At 33.5% G+C, this 20,373-nt stretch overlaps 2 protein-coding genes across 5 annotated transcripts in view; one reads left to right on the top strand and one right to left on the bottom strand.

Moving 5' to 3' along the window:
• The window catches only part of LOC149771383 (dol-P-Man:Man(7)GlcNAc(2)-PP-Dol alpha-1,6-mannosyltransferase-like), a 35,381-nt gene extending 30,405 nt beyond the window's left edge, over positions 1-4,976 (bottom strand). Inside the window, exons 1-3 of one of the 4 annotated variants that reach the window (XM_089948524.1) lie at positions 4,921-4,953; positions 3,119-3,182; positions 1,255-1,420 (exon numbers count right to left, since the gene is read on the bottom strand). In XM_089948524.1, coding sequence (XP_089804650.1) covers positions 1,255-1,404 — 150 coding nt within the window. In that variant the 5' untranslated portion in view covers positions 1,405-1,420; positions 3,119-3,182; positions 4,921-4,953. Of the gene's footprint in view, positions 1-1,254; positions 1,421-3,118; positions 3,183-4,842 lie in introns of all 4 variants that reach the window. The other 3 variants (XM_089948523.1, XM_089948521.1, XM_089948525.1) reach the window with 3 other exon arrangements.
• Positions 4,977-6,942: 1,966 nt separating this feature from the next.
• LOC149771382 (EKC/KEOPS complex subunit TPRKB-like) lies at positions 6,943-18,779 on the top strand. The gene is made up of 4 exons (XM_089948528.1): positions 6,943-7,108; positions 11,937-12,059; positions 15,784-15,957; positions 17,212-18,779. The coding sequence occupies exons 1-4, from the start codon at positions 6,968-6,970 to the stop codon at positions 17,302-17,304; spliced, it is 531 nt and encodes a 176-aa protein (XP_089804654.1). The 5' UTR covers positions 6,943-6,967; the 3' UTR covers positions 17,305-18,779.
• Positions 18,780-20,373: the final 1,594 nt, after the last annotated feature.

Raw genomic sequence — 20,373 nt, 5'->3', positions numbered from 1 at the left:
TGTAATCATAACAAGCTGTTACTGATTACTTTATTGTTGTAATCATAACAAGCTGTAACTGATTACTTTACTGTTGTAATCACAACAAGCTCTTAACTGATTACTTTATTGTTGTAATCATAACAAGCTGTAACTGATTACTTTATTGTCGTAAACATAACAAGCTGTTAACTGATTACTTTATTGTTGTAATCATAACAAGCTGTAAACTGATTACTTTATTGTTGTAAACATAACAAGCTGTTAACTGATTACTTTATTGTTGTAATCATAACAAGCTGTTAACTGATTACTTTATTGTTGTAATCATAACAAGCTGTTGCTTACTTTAGTGTTTTAATCTGAAGAGTTTATGCCAAATGAGGGATGTTTCTTGAGGTATTATATGGAATAAAGGGATCAAAATGGTCCATTGAGGCTTTTGCATTTCTGCTTAAAAATTAAGCATCCTTTGGTGCAGGTGAGATAAAAAGGAAAGACCACCTAAAAAAGTATTTAGTGGAAACATCTGAGTAAGTATTTTGATATATTTATGGTCATTGATATTGCATAGTTCAAGATGTTTCAAGTTAAAGTTTAATGAATATCCGAGCTTTCCTTTCCTTACACTTACACTAGTGTAATGCAACACTGGTTAAACATATTAAGCAGCACCTATAAGGAACATCAAAAGAGTAGAGAGATACAAAGCAAGACACACTTCAGATGCTAATGAACACAAACACTACTGATCCATGGACTAAGGAGGACAATGACAGAGCTGTTAGACAGTGGCTGACCTCAGGACCCGGAGGGAAACAATGCTTTATGTGAAATATTTTAAGATCTGAAGAAAGCACACAAGGCAATATATCATCATTTTGTTGTAATCCTTAAATATATGAAATATAGCAGTCATAATATTGTGTGAACAATAATATGTTTTGGAAAATATAAGGCAATTTAGAGTATATGGAATTTGAGTCAGGATTTGTGAATTTTTAAAAGTCACCAGCTGCAGGTTTGTAGCTAACAAATTTTTTTATCTGAGCACTGAAAACCAATTCTGAAAGGTGAAACTGTTTACAAAGACTAGTTTTGCTTTTTCCCATTTATGAACATGATTGACAGATGTGACTGTACAATGTATTTATTAAAATGAATCAACAGCTGAAAATTTTAATTCCCACTGGAGATTTTGCTCATTTCAATTATATGTTCAGCAGTTCATTGCAGGAGGTTCAACCCTTCATCTATCTTGTATCTTTTAATTACCTTTGCTACATCCAGTCTGTGATACAAGAGGTCATGTATAGCCTGTGTGTTGAAGCTTTCCTCAACTTTAGTGTATGGGCACAAAAGCAAGTGAGCTACCATGGCAATTATCACAAGGATTTCTCCATACATGTACCAATAGTGTCCCATTTTGAATTCTCTATGTCTGAAATTAAAAGTAATAGTATAGATATTTTAAAGAGGTAATGCATATGCTATAATGTACAAAATCCATTTTTTGATTTTTTTAATAAAAAAGCCTGATCAAGTTAGTTGATATAACTATTTGGGTTTGTTAATTCCTTGTTCCGAGTCAAGCAGCTGCTAAATGTAACCCATGCACAAGTTTTTCTTGCTTCTACTTAACCTGAAGGGCTTGTTCTTGATGGTAAATTACTTTTCCTTGTTGCAATAAATGCTACATTATTTTTAAATGTATGTCATATACTCAAACGCACAACATCATCCATAATTATCTCCCAAAACAGAAAAGACAAATATTTCAAGAGAAAGAAAAACCTAAATATAAGCAGAGATAGGTTAGATAACTTCCATAATAAAAGAAAGGGTAAGACGATTCTAGTTATACAAAGTAAATCATATCACATTATATTTTTGTTTTGGTAGCACCAAAACATAATATGTGACACGAAGTACGTTAGCATGGAACAACAAGGCAAGAAACAGCCTCACTTTCATGTCCACACTGACAAGCCTTTCATGGTGTTCTATTACACTGTTTCATATGTTTATTTTCATTGGTTGTTTAAAATTAACATCCAATATAAACTCTTCATACATTAAACTCATAGTACAGTCACATTAAGTTCCAAAATGTACTGGAACTTAGGATTACAATTGCTTTGTACATTTCAGAAACTTGAATTCCATGATATTTGCTTTTGCACTGATTTAATATTAGCATAGTTCTGAAGCGCAATCAATAAACAATATATACCTTTAAGGATTTTTGTGTAATGGCCATAGTGTGTTTGAACTTCTTTTGATTGCAATTGAGGGGTTGTTTTTGTTGCAAACTGGAAGTTGATATTTTAAAGATGGCAGCCACCTGAGAAATTTGTTGTTTTGGACACCGACTTTATAAGTTTCTTTAGGGGGCGCTCACCAGTTAATATGTACTTTTGACAGAGTGACTTACGTAAGATGAAGTAGTTCGCATTTAAAACATGCACAGTGGAGAGAATGTTGGCATACCTCTATGCTACATTAATGTGATGTGGATGATATTTCTTTTGAATATTGTACTTTTGGAAATTTTACATGATTTAAGCACACTACTAACTAAAATGACTGCTCCCTTGTGTTAAAAAATCAGCCTGAATTAGTCTAAAGTACACTATACATAGCAGCTATTAAAATAGGGAAAATGAATTTTGCCAGACTAGACAATACCAGCTTCTGAAAGTGCAATGAATGAATTACCAAATATATAAAATGCAAAAAAAATTATCAGCTCTTTTTTATACAATTTACTTCTGAAGTTCAGGAAGTGAAAATGACCAAGTAGAGCTAGCACTTTTTTGAAAGGTGCACATCTAAAGTAAGGCCAAGCTATATACTCTATAACCCATAGTACACCCATCAATCATACACCAAAATAAAGGGAATTAAAGGTTCTTTGCATTATACCTAAGATATACAAGGTCTTTTTTAAATAGCCAGTATAACCAGTGAGGAAAGCCAGGGAAATTCTTTTTCTTTAAAATCCTAACCCTATGCAAAATACAAAACTGTAGAGCGCCACCTTAACAAATGCTTCTTAATAACATTTGAATATTCAATAGTGAAGGAAAGGATAACCACTCTAAATTCTTTTCAGTAGGGTCTGTTCATAATTACTCACTTTTTAGCTGATTTTAAGTTCTGATGAAGTGTAGGCTACACAGTCTGCAGATTATAGCTGCTACCTAAAATTGTAAATATTCTTTTATTATGAATTAAAAATCTCAATGAACAAAATGGGTCAAGAAAAAAAAAAACCAACTCCCTTCCATGCCTCTATCAGCTCCACCACCTCACGTTACCTTCCGGATTGCAGAACCATACATCCATTCACAAATACTGGTCAAAATTCAGCATGTCTCAGAATGAATCTGATCAGTAAGTAAATGACACATAATTTTGTAACCATTATACTTGTAAGAAATGCTAGGCATAAAATAATGTGTACTGTGACCTTTAAACATTCAAATTACGATTCAAATGGTAAATTTTGTGAGATAATATTATAATTTGTTTGCAAACTGACCCATTCTATGACACTAGTTTAGAAAAGTATTTGCCAAGTATGACAGCTAATTTAAGTCCTTTTATTGCCCATCATCCATATTTAGACATATCATAGCAATATCAAACCTTGTTGCATGTAACAATTTTCCTAAGGTATTTCTAATCAGATCATCCTTGATTAACCAGCATGGAAAAACTAACCTAACTTGACTTTGTGTCTGACATAAGGTGTGAACATTCTCCATTTACATTATTGTTTAAATTTTTTTTAAAAATGCAGGGGAAGCCCTAGCAGTGTCATAGAAAATTTCCTTTTGACTTTTGGTGTGTGGATATATTTAAATGAAAAGAGTATTTAACATGGCTGGTAGCTGTCACACTTGCTGAACAGAAAAGATGCCTTACTTATGTATCCCGCTGTAAATAGATGAAAATCTATTTACAGATTTTACTGAATATTGCATTTCTGGTACAATGACTAGACCAGTAAGTTGTTCTCCACCATTTGTTTTTTGGTTTGACTGGTGCCGCCAGTCAAAAAAAAAGAAGAAAAGGTGGAGAACAACTTGCTGGTCTAGTACAATGACACGCTTAGTATGAAATGACAACTTTTGTCAGATAAGAGGGAGACAGTGTAAAAAAGAAAAACACTGGAAAATGTTTCCATGTCTTGCACACCACTTCCTTGCTTTTTTCATGCATTTTTAAGTACTAATATTGTGGCTTTTGAAACAATGGCAGTTCAAATATTTTTTCACTGTTTGACTACAGGCCCTGTTAATGAAATATTCCTTCAGTAAACGTCTGTGTGAAGCAACATTCATGTGGTTATCTCTCCATATCACAATTTTGTGTCTCTAGCTCATTTGCCCCAAACTAACCAAAAAAGCTGTTAAACTATTGCTATAATTATAATATATAAAAAGTAACAAAAAAAGTCTATTTTGGTCAAAAAATTTAAAAAAGCGTTTTATTAACAGTTGAATAATCTTTACGAAGGTGCCCAATTTGGTTTTGATGCCTCTACTAATAACAAAAATTGTTGGTATGGTACCACTTTTTGACAAAAATAATTAACTGTTAAACAGTAGTAAGTCGACGCTGCTTGAAAAAATTCATAAAAATACAATTTCAGATATATTTTCATAAATTAAATTTCATACGCTTCTTTGTAAGAGCATTACATGTATGGAAATTTTGATTTAGTTATCTTTAAAAAATAAACCACAAAAAATCTTTATGACTAAGACGAACCATGAACACTCGAAATCATATTACACACATTTCAGGTTATGTTTACATCTTTTGAATCTATATAAGATGGTTGACATACTGTACCTTTTTTAAACTTAAATTATTCATAATCTCAAACAAGCAATCTATATAACAGAGAGAGAGAGAGAATTACGCACACACCTGCAGATCAACGTCTGATAGAATGTTGCAATTAAGCGTCTCCTTAACATTGTATTTTTTTTTCTATTCAAAAACTCAAAGTTTGGCTCCGTGGTCATAAATCTTTCAGAGCAAAAAGATTTCAATTCGTCCTCAAACTGCATAACGAAAAATCTAGTCCGAGTTTCCTCTGACCCTTGCCACCTCATTTTTGATATTTGGACATTTATGTTGGGGTGTCGAATAAATATGTTGAGAATTAAGTGTGCATTATATTTATTTACAATCATTAAGTGACTTCTATATAATATGCCCAAATTCTATTTACAACAACTTTGAAATTTGTTTATTTCAGCAACGACGTACTTTGTCTCATGTTTCAGCTGATTTAAGACACGACGAATATTATGCTCACGATTTTTCAGAAAATAAACCATATTCTTATCTATTTCATGCAGGTATATCTCGATGAAAGGTTGTTCACGTTTGCTGGGCCGGCTAGTACGCGGCTACCACATGCCGCTTTTCGATAGGGAGTGGACTCTGACCCTAAACCTAACATAAATATCCAAATATCAAAAATAGGGCGACAAGGGTCAGAGGAAACTCGGACTACGAAAAATCATACCATGACAATCGCAATATCACACAGACCAACAAATAATGTCAGAAAATAGGCGGAGAACAACGTGCAGGTCTAAATATCACTAACATTTGGCAGCTATGTACATATATAAATTATTAAATAATGCCTAACTTTATGATCATAATCTCAATTGGACCGAAGTTATGATCGAAATTGCCAGTTTTTATGTGAAAGTATTCTCATGTCCAGGCGGTTTGACTACAAGAGGTGGCAAGGGTGGGTTGTGTGGGATGCATACGCTTTATTTAATTCAAGTTCGCTTGGTTATATGATATTTCCCCCTTTGTCTTTTTTTCTCTAGCCAATTTAGTGAGCAGAAATGTACATAGATACTACCATCAGTCCTTGCACAAGCTAGTGAATACTTTAGCATTCTCTTTATTTTGCCATCAAACAACTCTGCTGAGAAGTTTTATTCTAACTATGAGCCAAGATGAGTCCGGTGACTGGTGCGTTTTGCCTGTATGTCTTTGAGTTATAAACAGAATAGATTCTCTAAGTGCTTGTTATGACTCGAGCATTCTGATTTCATGCTGCATCTTTTCAGATTCAAGTATTGACGCATTCTGGCAATAACAATGACCCTTGCTTGACTTCGATTAAACATTGTAATGACTTATTACCGAAAGGACGACTTGTGAACTTCCCATCACAACGGCGTAATGCTCATAATTCGACCTTCAAGTGGCAGGGTGTCAGAAGCTATGTAAGTGGCAACATCATTTTTATTTTTTTTAAATATAAATTTTTGTACAGTTGAAATTCATAAACCGAATTTTATCTCTTTAAATTGTATTGCCATTGAAAAGTTAACGGAGAATACTAAGCCTACAGTGGCAGAATAAAGGTTAAAAAAAATACATCACTATTATAATCTATTGTAATCTACTGGTTGTCTTCATAACCTTTAGGCAATTTGACAAACATTTTACAAGATAGATAAATGTATAACAAAATTATCGTTGTGAGGGATGTTATCTTCTCTTGCTGACTGCTCCGGTGGCCAAGTGGTTAGAGCGTCCGTTTAAGATACAGGAGGTCGCGGGTTCGAACCCCGGATGAGTCATACCAAAGATTTATTTTTTAAAAAAACGGTACTAACAGCTGTCTCGCTTGGCGCTCAGCATTAAGAAGTTAGTATTAGGACTGGTCAGCCTGATGTCAGGATAATGTGATTGGGTGGGACATAATACTACATGTCTACGGCATGATGCCCAAGTGCTAGACATTACTATATACTGCCACAATGCAGACATTGTAGCTTTTTTGACTGAAAAATTGTTAAAGCTACGTTAAAAATCCAAATCACACACACAAACTAAACACAAACGAGCGTAGTAAGTCAAGTAAATTCCGTCTCAACTGGCAAGCTTAGTTTGATAATATCATCCAACGCAAGGGAAATAACTCTTGAAATACAAGATGACGGAACATATTACAAACCAATTGTACGCCGATTCTTCTATAACAATGGTCCTTTATGATGAATTAGAGAACTCGAAGGAAATCAGAAAATGTATAATTGATGGAGCAATTGAGGCTTCATTGTTAAAGCCCATACTGGTATATAAATAAGATGCTTTGAAGATCTTTTCTTGCAGCAGAAAACGTATAATGTGATTTCGAGAAAAGGTGTCGTCTCCAAAACACGACTAGGTTAAAAATTATGATTAAACTTGCATAGTTTAACATTATGGGTCCGACCTTTAATAGTATGAGCAGGCATGCTTTCAAGGAAAATGTTCAAAAGAATGGGTTTCATTGTTATTGAATGAGACCTGCATATTTCCATGTTTTCATGGATTAGCATTTCGGTGTGTAGAAACAACGGATCATATTGAAAATACCGAAACGCACTTCACTGATATATACTTTATCATTGGTTGTGTTTGTATAATTCATAACTTTGATAATTTGATATCAGTTATAAAGTTGAGTGGATGGATTTAGAATGAATGAATATAATGAAAATAAAGTGAAACTAGTCTAGTTGTGCGAAAATATAGGTACATATATGCATAATTTCGGTGCATAGAAACACCGGAACGCAGTAGAGTACAAACACCGGAATGCAATATCATATATACCATAGATGAAAATTTTGAAGTTTTGAACATTTACTATTAATAGTGTCTAATACAATTGTTACATAATTATATTGCTTAAATACATGACATCATCTGACGGACATTCAAAATTGTGGCTCCGAGGACACGTGGAAAGAAACCAGGACAAAGAAAACAAAAAATAAACGAACGAACAGTGACGAAACAAAAGACTAAGACGAGTAAATAGCATGTTTATTCCTGTTGTTGCTACATTTAATATTACTTTATTTCTGAGTGGGCAAGCCTTATTTGTATATTAATTTTGAAACATTTGTGTGTTATATGAAATAACAATCTGATGTTTGATTGCTGTGAAACTAGTATCTTTGCATGTCCGCTTTTCTTGTTCATATTTGTATCAGTTTTCAAGTTAATAGGAATTATATCATAAATTGATGGTAGGTTATGTGATGCTTTGTATATAAACAGGTATAAACTAGTAAATTGTCCTTTGGAATATATAGCATGGCAACGTGTTAATTACTTTGTATATTTTAGTGAATGTTATATATATATATATATATATATATACAGGGATGGTCCTGGCTTTTAAAAAGCTGTCGCCAAAAAAATCGCCAACCTCAATATTTTGTCGCCAATTTTCAAAAAGTGTCGCCAGAACAAGTAGTATACATTTTTCCAAGTGTTAATTTAGTCTATTAATGTAACAGGCAATGAAAATTACAAAAGATGGGTTACTTAATTCTTTAATTACAACAAGCATTAACAAAATGTTACAAAGTGTTACAATAAGATCCGTCGCAATTTTAGGGCTGCCCACTTGTTGAATGCAGTTTCAAAGTCTAATTTTTCACATCTGTACATGCTGATTCTCATGAAATTCTCGAGAGATGAGATGCAGAGTTTATTTCTGATGTCAGTTTTTATGAGGTTCATCTTACTGAATCCACGTTCACAGTCCACAGCACTGACAGGTGACACCAGTAGTCTATCAGCAGCCCCCCCCCCCTTATGGCTAGCTTCACAAAGCTTGTAGTGAATTGCTTCCTAAATCCTAAGAATGATCACTGAATGCTGTATAAATTTTCTCGACAAACAAAATAGGATCTCCATTCCCACGAATGAAACTTACACGAGTCAACACCTGGCAATATTGGACCGTATATATAAGCATAAATTTACACCCAATTTAGAGATTCTTTCACTCTTGTATTTTGAGAAATAAATAATTATTATTAATTATGCAAAACTGGTTGTTGTTTTTTTTTGTGCTATTTCTTGTTTCGGAGTTTAAGTCTCAGCAGCCGTAACACGGATTGATGGCAAAACGAAAAGATCAATGAGTAAAATGCTGCACTGGCGACAGACATAATTGTGATTGAGATTTTTCCATTGCTTTGTATTTATACACAGTAGTCGGTACTTCAAAGGTTATCAGTTTTCTATGAAGGTTCAGCAAGACTATTGTACTGGTATATGTAAAAAAAAAAAAAAAAACCAACAGAAGATTTAGCCATTCAATTAATTGTATCTGTTCTATTCGCGTCTTCAGAAGTCAGTCAGTTGTAGGTATAGTTCGGTAGCATGATTGACTGTATCACAGCATACAGTACTCAGCCCAGATGTCAGCATAAGCAGATTATGATGTAACAATGCCCTGTAAAGATGGGGTTGTCAATACAAACAAAGGATTGTTTGTGTAACGGATTGATTCCAATGCATTGCTTAGTCAAGTTTGTGGCTTCCTTTCGTTCTCCCTTTTAATTTATCCAGTCCAAATCTATGATTGTATGTACAAATTAAATAACCAAAAAGTCTGTCGCCAAAAGAATCGCCAGATGGGATATTTTTGTCGCCAATAAGGAAAAAAAATCGCAATTTGCGACATTGGCGAAGCCCAGGACGATCCCTGTATATATATATATATATATATATATATATATATATATATATATATATATATATATGCCACCATGTTGGCTAATGCTGCTCATCAGGTAAAACTGCGCAACAATTCATACATTTTTTGGCAATGAGGCTGTATGCTGAGGCCAAAGTCTTATCAATATAACTGATATAACTTGGTATGTGTTTATTCATGTTGTTGCTGCGTTTAATATTATTTTATTTCTGAGTGGGCAAGCCTTATTTGTATATTAATTTTGAAACATTTGTGTGTTATATGTAACAAATACATTTTGAAATATGATCCAAATCTTGTCTTTGTTTATTAAACCCATTTCTACCACTATCCCATACACTTCAAATAGCAGAAGAGGTTTAAAAAAGGTCAACGAATGACGGAAATGAATTGACACGTCAATCTCACATGTTTCTTTGCATTTAGACCATTTGCACGCATAATTCATGATAGTTACACTCAAACTATACAGCTGTTTTGCATGCTGGGTTGCACAATTCTCACACATCTTGGAACTTAAGATAATAAAAAAAATTAATAAGTAAAAACCACAACATAATAATCAACTTAAGAAATTAATATTAAATCAATATTAATATGTTTTTATTATTAAGAGCTGAAGCATTAAACTCATGTATAAATTGCATTACACACTGTTAATATTAAATTTTGTTACTATAAGAACTGTCGCCAAAATGCGCAGTTTCCAGCTTCTTTTTAGTTTAATGTTGCATCACTTGCAGAAAAGAAATTACATATTAATTTATTATATAACTACTGTTAAATGTCACAAATATGAATTATACATACACCACTAATATACGATATGGTATATATACGATATAACTGATGTGCGTTCCGGTGTTTCTACTCTACTGTGTTCCGGCGTTTCGGTGCGTTCCGGTGTTTCTATGCACCCGCATAATTTATATTACAGTATTTTTGGTATATTAGGTTTAATGAATATATTTAAGTAATCCATTCCTAATTGATCTCATACGTTTTAATTGATAATTATTAAATCAATATTAATGATAACATAATTGAATAAAAAAAAATTTTATCGTACAATACTTTTAGGGTCATTATGTATAATGACTGCATTTAATTTACCCTCTTTGTCCCAACATCAAAGCAAATTTGAAATATTTTAAAGACGGCAATTATTCTTACACATTTACCTCAAGATAATTTGGTGCTTTGATTTAGAACTGTCAGTGTACAGTATGACAAGATTATACAAATGTCGTTACTCACATTATTTAGATGGGTTAAAGGTCAGTACCATATGAAGTACTTATATTGTTTTCCATGCCATCTTTTAATTACCTTTAAGTCACTGTCTTGTTCGTTGCATATTTAAAAAACAAACTGTTAGGTTGATGATGACTCTTGTCATGACTTAAAGCAAAATAACATACGATGAAAAACAGTGACCGTTGTTTACATGGCTTGTTTTCAGATAATAGAATCATGACAAGTATTTATTCACAACTGGTTCATGATGCCATTGTCATACATTCATATTCTGATATGGTACTTATATATGCCCTAAGTGCAGCAAAAGAAACATGCCAATATAGTCATATTATCTATGCCAACTGCATCCAGACAATGGACAATGTAACTACTCCAAATCATGTACAGTTTTTGTGGTGATGTAAAGACTGAATTAAATGATTTGAGATACCATTTTTGCATGTATCCTTGTATTTAGACAATTAAAATAGTTGCTGGGTCATAATTCCTGATAGTTACACTTACACATTACAGTGATAGCTACACTTACACTGGTCAGCAGTTTTACTTACTGCTTTGCACAAACTTCATGCTTCAGAGAACCTGAAATAAAAAAAATTTAAATTAATAATCAGAATATAATAATCAGTATAAGAAATCATTAATTTTTTTTATATCAACAAATACACATGTACATTATATACACTGGAGTATATTTATTTTGCTAGATTATTATTGTTTTAAAGGTGTTTTATGAAATGTTTAAGCATATAATTAAATTTCATTCATAATTTGACAAATAGCTATTTAAAAACAGCAGCATACATTGCTTGTTTCATTTCTGTCCAAACTTTGAACTTAATAGCTTTAACTTTAAACTAATGTATGCTATGCCTTTAATAATCCAGATATTTATGTTCAAATCAAAGTTGTGGTATATAATGAAACTGTCACCAAAAAGCACAATTTTCAATGCTGGTGCATTTTGGTATTTCTATGTACCCTCAGCATTTCATTAGAAGAGGGAGGGGAGAACTGGAAACTGGTATACATCCCATCCATATGAGGTTATTTAATTTTCCAATCTACAAACTGTTTGAAAAGCAAGAAAACAGAAAATTATTTTCATAATGGTTAAAAAAATAAATAATTTATTTTGCAGATTTTGGATAAATTCCAGGTGATAGTAGCTGCAACTAGAGCTGTACATAACCAAAAGCACGAAAGAATGACAACCAAGACAGTCCACTCTGAGATCTTATTCTGTTTATCACCATCCAAAAATGTAAGTACCTTAATATATGTCCTACTAATATGACTAGTAAATATGGTAATCATTTTTGTCAACATACCAGTGGTTTAACTTAGAATTAGGTCACTAACAAAATATTTCCAACAGCTAATACTGTCATATGCACAAAAATAAACTATTGGAATAATGTGTGAAAATATTAATTCGAGCCTGTATGAACTTGGCATATCCAGGTGTTCATGGCAGTGCACTAAAGCAGATGTACAAACTGATTCAGCAGCTCGTTTAGAAATCTAACATTCAATAGGTTTAGAACCACAGCACAAGTAAATTGCCTCTTCCCAGCATGCCAGATGTGACTGCACCTCAAATTAAACCAAAAGTAAAATGCTATGGGAATTCACCACCTTTTGAAACAAAGTTTTAATCTTCCAGTCAGTGATTAGTAAACAAACTTGAAAACCTGAATGAATTCTCAAAGCTAGATATTTTAGCAGGAACTGAAACTTGGTTAAAACCAGAAATTCGTGTTAATGAGATTTTCAGACTAAAATTGGGCAATGATGTTTTCATGTTTTAAACCATCAATGATAGGGTTTGGTTCACATCATATGTGTATGATCCTACAAGCTGTGATGAACTTCCATCTAAAATGAATCACCACAGCTAGTTATTGGGAGAATTTGACTTACCAAATCTTGATTGAACCAACCTAAGTAATAAGTCAGGCTCAAAATATCCAGCTTTCTGTAGAAAATTCCATGATATTTGAATACATTATTTGTTTCCAATATAGGTCAGAAATATCTTTGATCTTTTCTTCAGCCAATCCCACTCTCATTAATAAAACATCAACAGTCCCAGGAATTCATATGCATTTAAAAAAACCAAAATCAGCCACACAAGTACGCCATGCAAGAAAGTTAATTGGAACTAAAAAAATCATAACATACTATTATCATGAGCTGCTGTGATGGACTTGTGAGATGATGAGTAATGGAGAGCTTCAGGAAGAGAACTTTACAACAGCCCTATGTAGTGAAAAAAAAATCAGCATATCTTCAGGCAAGCTAGGACCAAAGTCGTCTCCCCTGGATCAATTGCACACTACATAGGCTGTGATAGAAGTGAGGTAGACTACTAGTATATGAAAAATACCAGAACATTTGGAAATCAGAAGATCAACAATGGATTCACAAAGTTGAAATATTATATTCGAAAACAATGATGACAGGCATATGAAGAAAAAAAATATAAGACATATTTGTACTTGGAATCAGTGACAAAGAGGATAGAAGCTTGACCAGCCCAAAACATCCTGACAGAACCATGTCCCAGAAATTTATCCAACAAAAATTATTTTTTATTTCAAGTGATTCTAAGCAGGATTTAATTGGAGTGATTTCCCTGAAGACGAACATTATTACATACACAGGACTTGAAAGCAGGATTTTTCTCTGATCCCTATAAAAACATTTTGACTTATCTTGCCTAAATGTCACTGATTCGTCATTTTTGTATTTCTCTGTATACTCGGTGCTGAATGTGCACATTGAATCCCTTTCTGCATCATATTTCAGTTATTAAACTTTCCAGTTGTCATCTCACAAAGCACTGAATGATTACCAACAATGGATCTAAAAATAAAACTGTTATTCTATATAATTCTGCATTATTTGTGTTGAGTTAGCCATAAAAAAATCTGATTGGCTATGTTTTGGCACTAGTTAGACACTCTACATCATGTGTATACTTAGGAGTTAAATTGGTGCATTGGGTCAGGGTACCAAGCTAGTTCTGCTTATGTGGCAACTGTTTTGACAACTAGCATGCTTATTTACTTTGATGCCTGGAAGAACACATGGCATTTCCACCATGACCTTTCATTGTATTTTGTTAGATGCAGGAGTTTGGTAAGTACTGAGCACAGTCAACAGATCAATTAACTTTGAAAGGGGTGTGTGTCTGTGATATGGTATTTTAATGTAGCTTTAAAACAATTCAGTCTTGTTGCTACAATCTCTGCAGTGTGGCAGTTTACTGTGATGTCTAGCACTGTGGCATCATGCCACATATATTTAGTATGATGTCCCACCCAGTCACATTATCCTGACATCAGGCTGACCAATCCTAACACTAACCTCTTAATGCTGAGCACCTAGTGAGGCAGCTTTTAGTACCATTAATTATAAGTCTTTGATATGACTTGGCTGGGGTTTGAACCCGCGACCTCCCACATCTGAGGTGGATGCTCTCACCACTGGGCCGCCAGAGCAATACTCTGAAAGGTAATATCATCCAGTACTATCATCCAGTGTTTTATAAGATACATCTGACACAAGACCATTTTTCATCTTACGTTTGTCCCTCACTTATATTTTTCCTGATCAAACAGATTTGTTAGGGCAGGGATTTTAGTGATCTGCATGCAAATTTAATGCTCTAAGATTAGTGTCAGTTTTGAATACTGCATACACATACAAGAAAAACAAAGGTGAACATACTGAATGAACAGTTTCAGTCTGTGTTCTGTCCAATATCACCGCTATCATTCAGATCCATCTGTGAAATGAAATTCTACAACATAAACAACCAGAATGTCTGATTACTGGTTCATAACAGCCTGTACCAGTATGCCAGACAGTAATGTCAACATCAAATTGACACACTACTGTAGAAAATTATTCTCCATAAAGCAAGGGGAGCCAGACATGTTGCCTTCAAAATGCTACTTGGAATTGGCAACTGTATTACACAGTTTCTTGTAAAATACATAGATACAGATAAAGGTAAATTACCATCTATACATACCAGAAAATCTGCTTGTCCATCTTTGAGAAGAGAGACAAATAATAATAATAATAATAACAATAATAATAATAATAATAATAAATAATAATAATGACTTTGTATAGCACCTAATCTTTAGAAGCTCTAAGCGCTTTACAACATTGGACAGCACCAATATAATGATATGATTACAACAACAAAAACCCACCATGAAATTAGAAAACAGAAAACATGCTGAAAATATTTAAGGTAAGGAAACATTATTAGGTCTTTAAGTCTGTTCTTGCAGTCAGAATAGTTGAGTTTTAAGAACGCTTTTGAAGTTTCATCAAAGAAGAATCTTCTTAGTTTTTATTTTTGGCATGAAAGAGTTTTATTTCCCAAACTGATAAAAAATCACATAAACAAAGTATATAAATCAGATGACATTTTTATGACTAAGTGAAACCACTAGAAAAGAATGTTCTTGAAAATAAAATTAATATAGAGTTGAAAATAAAATTAATATAGAGTTGTTTTCTTCCTGTGGATACAGAAAGAAACCTTGTGTCATGTTTTTTTTATAATTGCTTGGAGGTCTCAGATATTCCTCCTCTTTAGAACAATTCCATCTCAGCCAATCCATACATTATGAAAATAATTCTTCATGTGGAATAACTAAGCACGCACTGTTTCGATCCAAACACCGTTTTGGGAATATTATCCTCTGGGAAACAAATTAGCATGATTTGCTACATACACATCATATCAATACAGTGTTCAAATTTAACATTCAAATATAGCTGACATCAGACCATCAATAAAACCAAAGAAAAGAATAATCATTGCAGATATTATCAATCCACTTAGAAACTTCTGGTTATAGGTAATTAGGCAGGTAATTATTTGAGGCATAATGCAGAACATTGCTAGTTTTGGCTTCGATTTTGTTTTATTCCATTGCAAAGACTAAAGTTTATAATTTCAGATCTCTGATTCTTTCCGAAAGTTTGGTCTTGGGGATGAGGACAAGTGCATTCTGGTGGTGATAGTAGATGATCAAGATAATAGTAAACTTAATGCTTTACAGCAGCTTATCAAAGGGAGACAACTTCCACTAAGTGACCTCCAGTCCAAAGCAGATACCAGTGCCATCAAAAAGGTATAGTTTGCCTTTTTTTATTCTCCATCTATATATTTTATGAAGGATATATATAGTGTTGCCCATACACAACTGTCCATATATTTCATTTTGATGTTTGGACATTTATATTGGAGTTTAGCATCCCTGCTTCCCAGCATGCTGTCATTTAAACTTCTGCATGTACTGTTGAATGGTACAGTTTGAGGCTCATTAGCATAAAAGTACTATATTCTGAGTAGATTAAAAGCTTGAATCCTCATACTGGTGAAGAACAATAACAACAGTTTTAGCTGTTCATGTCTTACTTTTGGGAAAGGCCAATTTTACTAAAGGGGGTAACAGACTGGGGATTCCCATAGTTTTGGAAACAGTCACATGATGAAGGGCATGGAAAATGTTAATAGGAATGTCTTGGCATCATACAGTAGTCCGTCACTAAAACAGTGACCAGGTTAGCCATAAAATTGTGCCATGATGTAGGTCAGACATGTTCAACCGACAGCCCACTGGCCACATGCAGTACAGTCCTTTACATTGTATGGCCCATGACCATTTAGGAAAGCTTGCCAGTAGCTTCTCGAGGGTCAGTGGTTCTTTCCGGGGTTTTCCCGGGTTCTTCCTTCACCATTAATACTGGCCGCCATGTATAGCCTATCGTGTGCTGAAAAATGGCGTTAAACCCCACAACAACAACAACCATTTAGGCCATCCTTTTAAAAAAATGCATTTTAATAAATACGTATTCCATTTTTCTGTATTGCTTTTTGATGTTTTACATATCTACCACAATATGTGACTCATATTTAACATTATTATTATTATAGCCATGTGATAAAAATGTTATTGTCATGTAATAATTGTGTTAGGTTTTCATTTTGAATTATTCAACTGTTCTTTATCCTGTCACCAGCAACCTTAAACATTTTTTGTTTTGGCTTCCCACAAAAAAAGGTTTGATGCCCCTGATGTGGGTGATATTACCTTGTATCAGGTACATTATATGGAAAATCATCCAGTAGTTTAATAGAATCCATGACTATGCTCGTCTTATATGAGTTACTGTTTTATACTGAGGTGCTTTATAGTGAGGGAACAGTATATAGCCTGATCTACTGGTCCATGCTGCTATGGATCAACATTGTTAACAATGAAATCCACAGTATCAATGGTTAAATACATTTTACCCTGCTCCACTCCAGCATTAGACATAAGGTTTCTCTTTGTAAATGAAAATTAAATTAAATGCCATATCTTCTCACTTTGGCATTTCAGATATACAAAATTCGTGATGAAGAACTGGAAGTTTGCTCCCTACTGGATGCTATAGTTACAAGAATCGCCAGTAAAGAGATAGTGACTCTTTGATACCATGTAATTCCAGACACCAACTCCTGCAAAATGACTTACAACAATGGTCAAACATTCTTTCATAAAAGCCGACTTTCTTGTATAATGGGGTCTGAACTTCAGAAGTTTGAAGTATAGAGCATCTCATTAAGGAAGAAGCATGTTTTAAATAAACCAGCAGTGGTAGTACTTACAATCTGATGATTTTCCAAGATGCAACACATGTATCTGCAGTACCTAAATGTTCACATTAATGAAATTTAATTGTAATAAAAAATGATGTTGCTGTATTGAAAGAAACAGTAATTGAATTAATATCAGTGAAAAGACAATCCCAGAAGGGTTTGTTGTTTGTAGAGGTTTTAGTACATTATACTGACACATTTTTGATTCCTTTAGATTTTGTAAATTTACATGTCAAAACAAGAACTATCTCATTAAATGTGTGTGTGTGTGAGAAAGAGAGAGAGAAGAAAAACAAGTGAAATGCCAATGATAGCTTTTTGGGTATCATTGTCCATTTTTTTATTAAAAAGGTTTGCATGCTACTTTCATTACATATTTGTTACTAATAAGTGGAAGAACCGGTTTTAGGCAATGAAAGACCTATTGAATGGTAGTTATACAATGTGGGATTTACACACCTTGTGGCACCAGTCCTCTGAGAGGTACCACTGTAATGAGTGTATGGTTTACAGATGAGAGGATTAATCACAGCTGTAGGGCTAGTTGAACTGCAGATTTTATGTGACAAGCCTCTGGGTTGCTTATCTGTTGGGATTTGTGAATTCCCTATCTTAATCTGCAGATGCCTTCTCTCCTACCAGCGCAAATGCAAATTGAATAAAACTTGCCCTTTTGAACAACCCAGATTGTTTCATTGTAAATGTGTTTGCATATTCTGTTGTTGTATGGGAAGAAAGATATATGAAAAACTAATGAATTACATTAGTGAGCGTGGTGATAACAAGAACATGGAAACAATGAGGTGCTGTGAATTCAATACATTTTTTGTGTACCAATATTTACAGATATAATTTTTTCTAAAAACCCTGAATTTATATATCCAAACATCAACAATCCTTTAATAAACAGATAAGGCTCCTTTAATGAACAACACATTTTTACATGCAAATGAAAATGTCATCTTTTTCACAAAACAAACAAATGATGCCCACATCTGAAAGAAATTACTGCATATAAGACGTCTTTTCACAAATTTTACATACATGAAACCTTACTGTAAACGCGGCATTTTGACATTTTATTCAGGTTAGATAATTATGCAATTTTGGTACAACAAGGAATTTTGTACATATTTTTAAAAGCAGCATCATATGTCTTTTGTATGACATGTCTTGGGTTTATTTGTTGCACTGATCATGAACATGATTGTATCCCAAGTTTGTAAAGCCATGACCATGTTAATTTCTGTTGCCAAATGTATATCTAAATTTCTTTAGAAATGTTGAAAAATAAATGTTTGCTGAATACTTCGTCTTACCAGGTCAATTTAATAAATTGGTTATTTTACTTTCTGGTTTAAAATGAATTGCATGTTAAATTCATTTGGGGTATTTTATAACCACCATAACAGAAAAGCTTGCAGTACAAGATTGAATCTTAATCATCAACATGTTAATCACACCGTTTTGAATCAAGTTCAGGATGTATTTGATCAAATGGCTCCATCAGTCCGCGAGTGTTCTCCCAGTGATCAAATACAGTCAGCTCATTGCATTCAATGTCCCACGTCTTGAAAGGTCCCAGAAACCAGCCACTTCTTTTGGTACCAGAGTTTCTTTTCAAAAGTAACCCCTCTTGGAAAGCCACCCATCTTAGGCAGCCAGCACATTAGTGCATAAAATGTCAAATTTACCCCTTGCAGGCAGATACATATCGATGTTTACAGATGGAAATTTCATGAAAATTTGTTTACATCCAAATTCATCACATTCAGTATTTTCTAACATGTCAATAAAGTTCTGAACTTTAACTCGTAGAGGTAGGTAATCGGATTTTATCCTTACTGCTATGTTCTTTGGCTTTCAGGATTTATTACCATGAAAATTATAGGCTATTAATACTACCAATAATCATCAAGATTAAAAAAAAGATGACTGCTGGGAAGCATGGTATTGTTCATCTTGGGTAGGTGCAATGTCTGGCATATTAGCCATTATAACTTCTCTCCTTTAGATTATGAGATGTACATTAGAGGGTATTTGAAAGGATATTACTATAACAAGTCAATCACCTGACAAGGTCACTTCCTTGGGAAACACAGAACATTATGTAATAGTTGGGCAGACACAAGAATTTACTGTAATAGCTACAGTTTAGTTTTGAGAGTGGTATGGTTGCCAAAAGAGAAATAAATTGTTGCAGATAAACAGTGTCTTCACATATTCTCACTTTGGAAGGAAAAGTGAAAGCAATTAGATCAAACAAAGAGTTGTATGATCATTGCTGAAAAATCTGATGTCAGAAAGATTAACTTGAAACATTGAATATACATGCTGCAGCAGTGTGAAAATGGAATGGATAAATATCTACAATATTGTAACCTTGACTTGAAGAGTTATTATTACCATGACTTTTTTGTTGTTGCAAGGTTCTTAAGTGGTTTTGAAACATGATTGCAGACCTCACAATACTTAAAATTGTGCCCTAGGTCTTACTGAAATAAACCCTTGAAATATGTTACGGAGTAAAAGTACATATTACCAAACTAAGATTGTGGAAAAATTTAGGTACTGGTTTGTCTGTATCTGATTTGGATCCAGGTTTCATGTTAGATTCAGTGGAGTTGGTCAGGGAACAAGACTAACTTTACAGGACTACTTCAGATGCTTTGAACTGCAAATATTTTCCGATACAAAATGTCAACATGATCAAGCTGTTGCTTATTTTCTAAAAAGGACATGGCAATACATTTTCAGGACAAATGGGACAATAAACCTCTTTAAAAGTTTTAATAGTACAGAAGAATATTTAGGTTCTTGGGTAGAAGTGCAGAAAGAGCAACAGTTGGACATTATGTATGAATTTGAAATGGCAGGAAAGATGATTTCCATCACCATGGCT

Source organism: Sinohyriopsis cumingii, unplaced genomic scaffold (assembly GCF_028554795.1).
Source record: "Sinohyriopsis cumingii isolate HCF-2022 unplaced genomic scaffold, ASM2855479v2 utg001887l, whole genome shotgun sequence".
In the NCBI taxonomy this organism is placed as follows: Eukaryota; Metazoa; Mollusca; class Bivalvia; order Unionida; family Unionidae; genus Sinohyriopsis; species Sinohyriopsis cumingii.
This window is presented reverse-complemented; position numbering and strand designations above follow the sequence as displayed.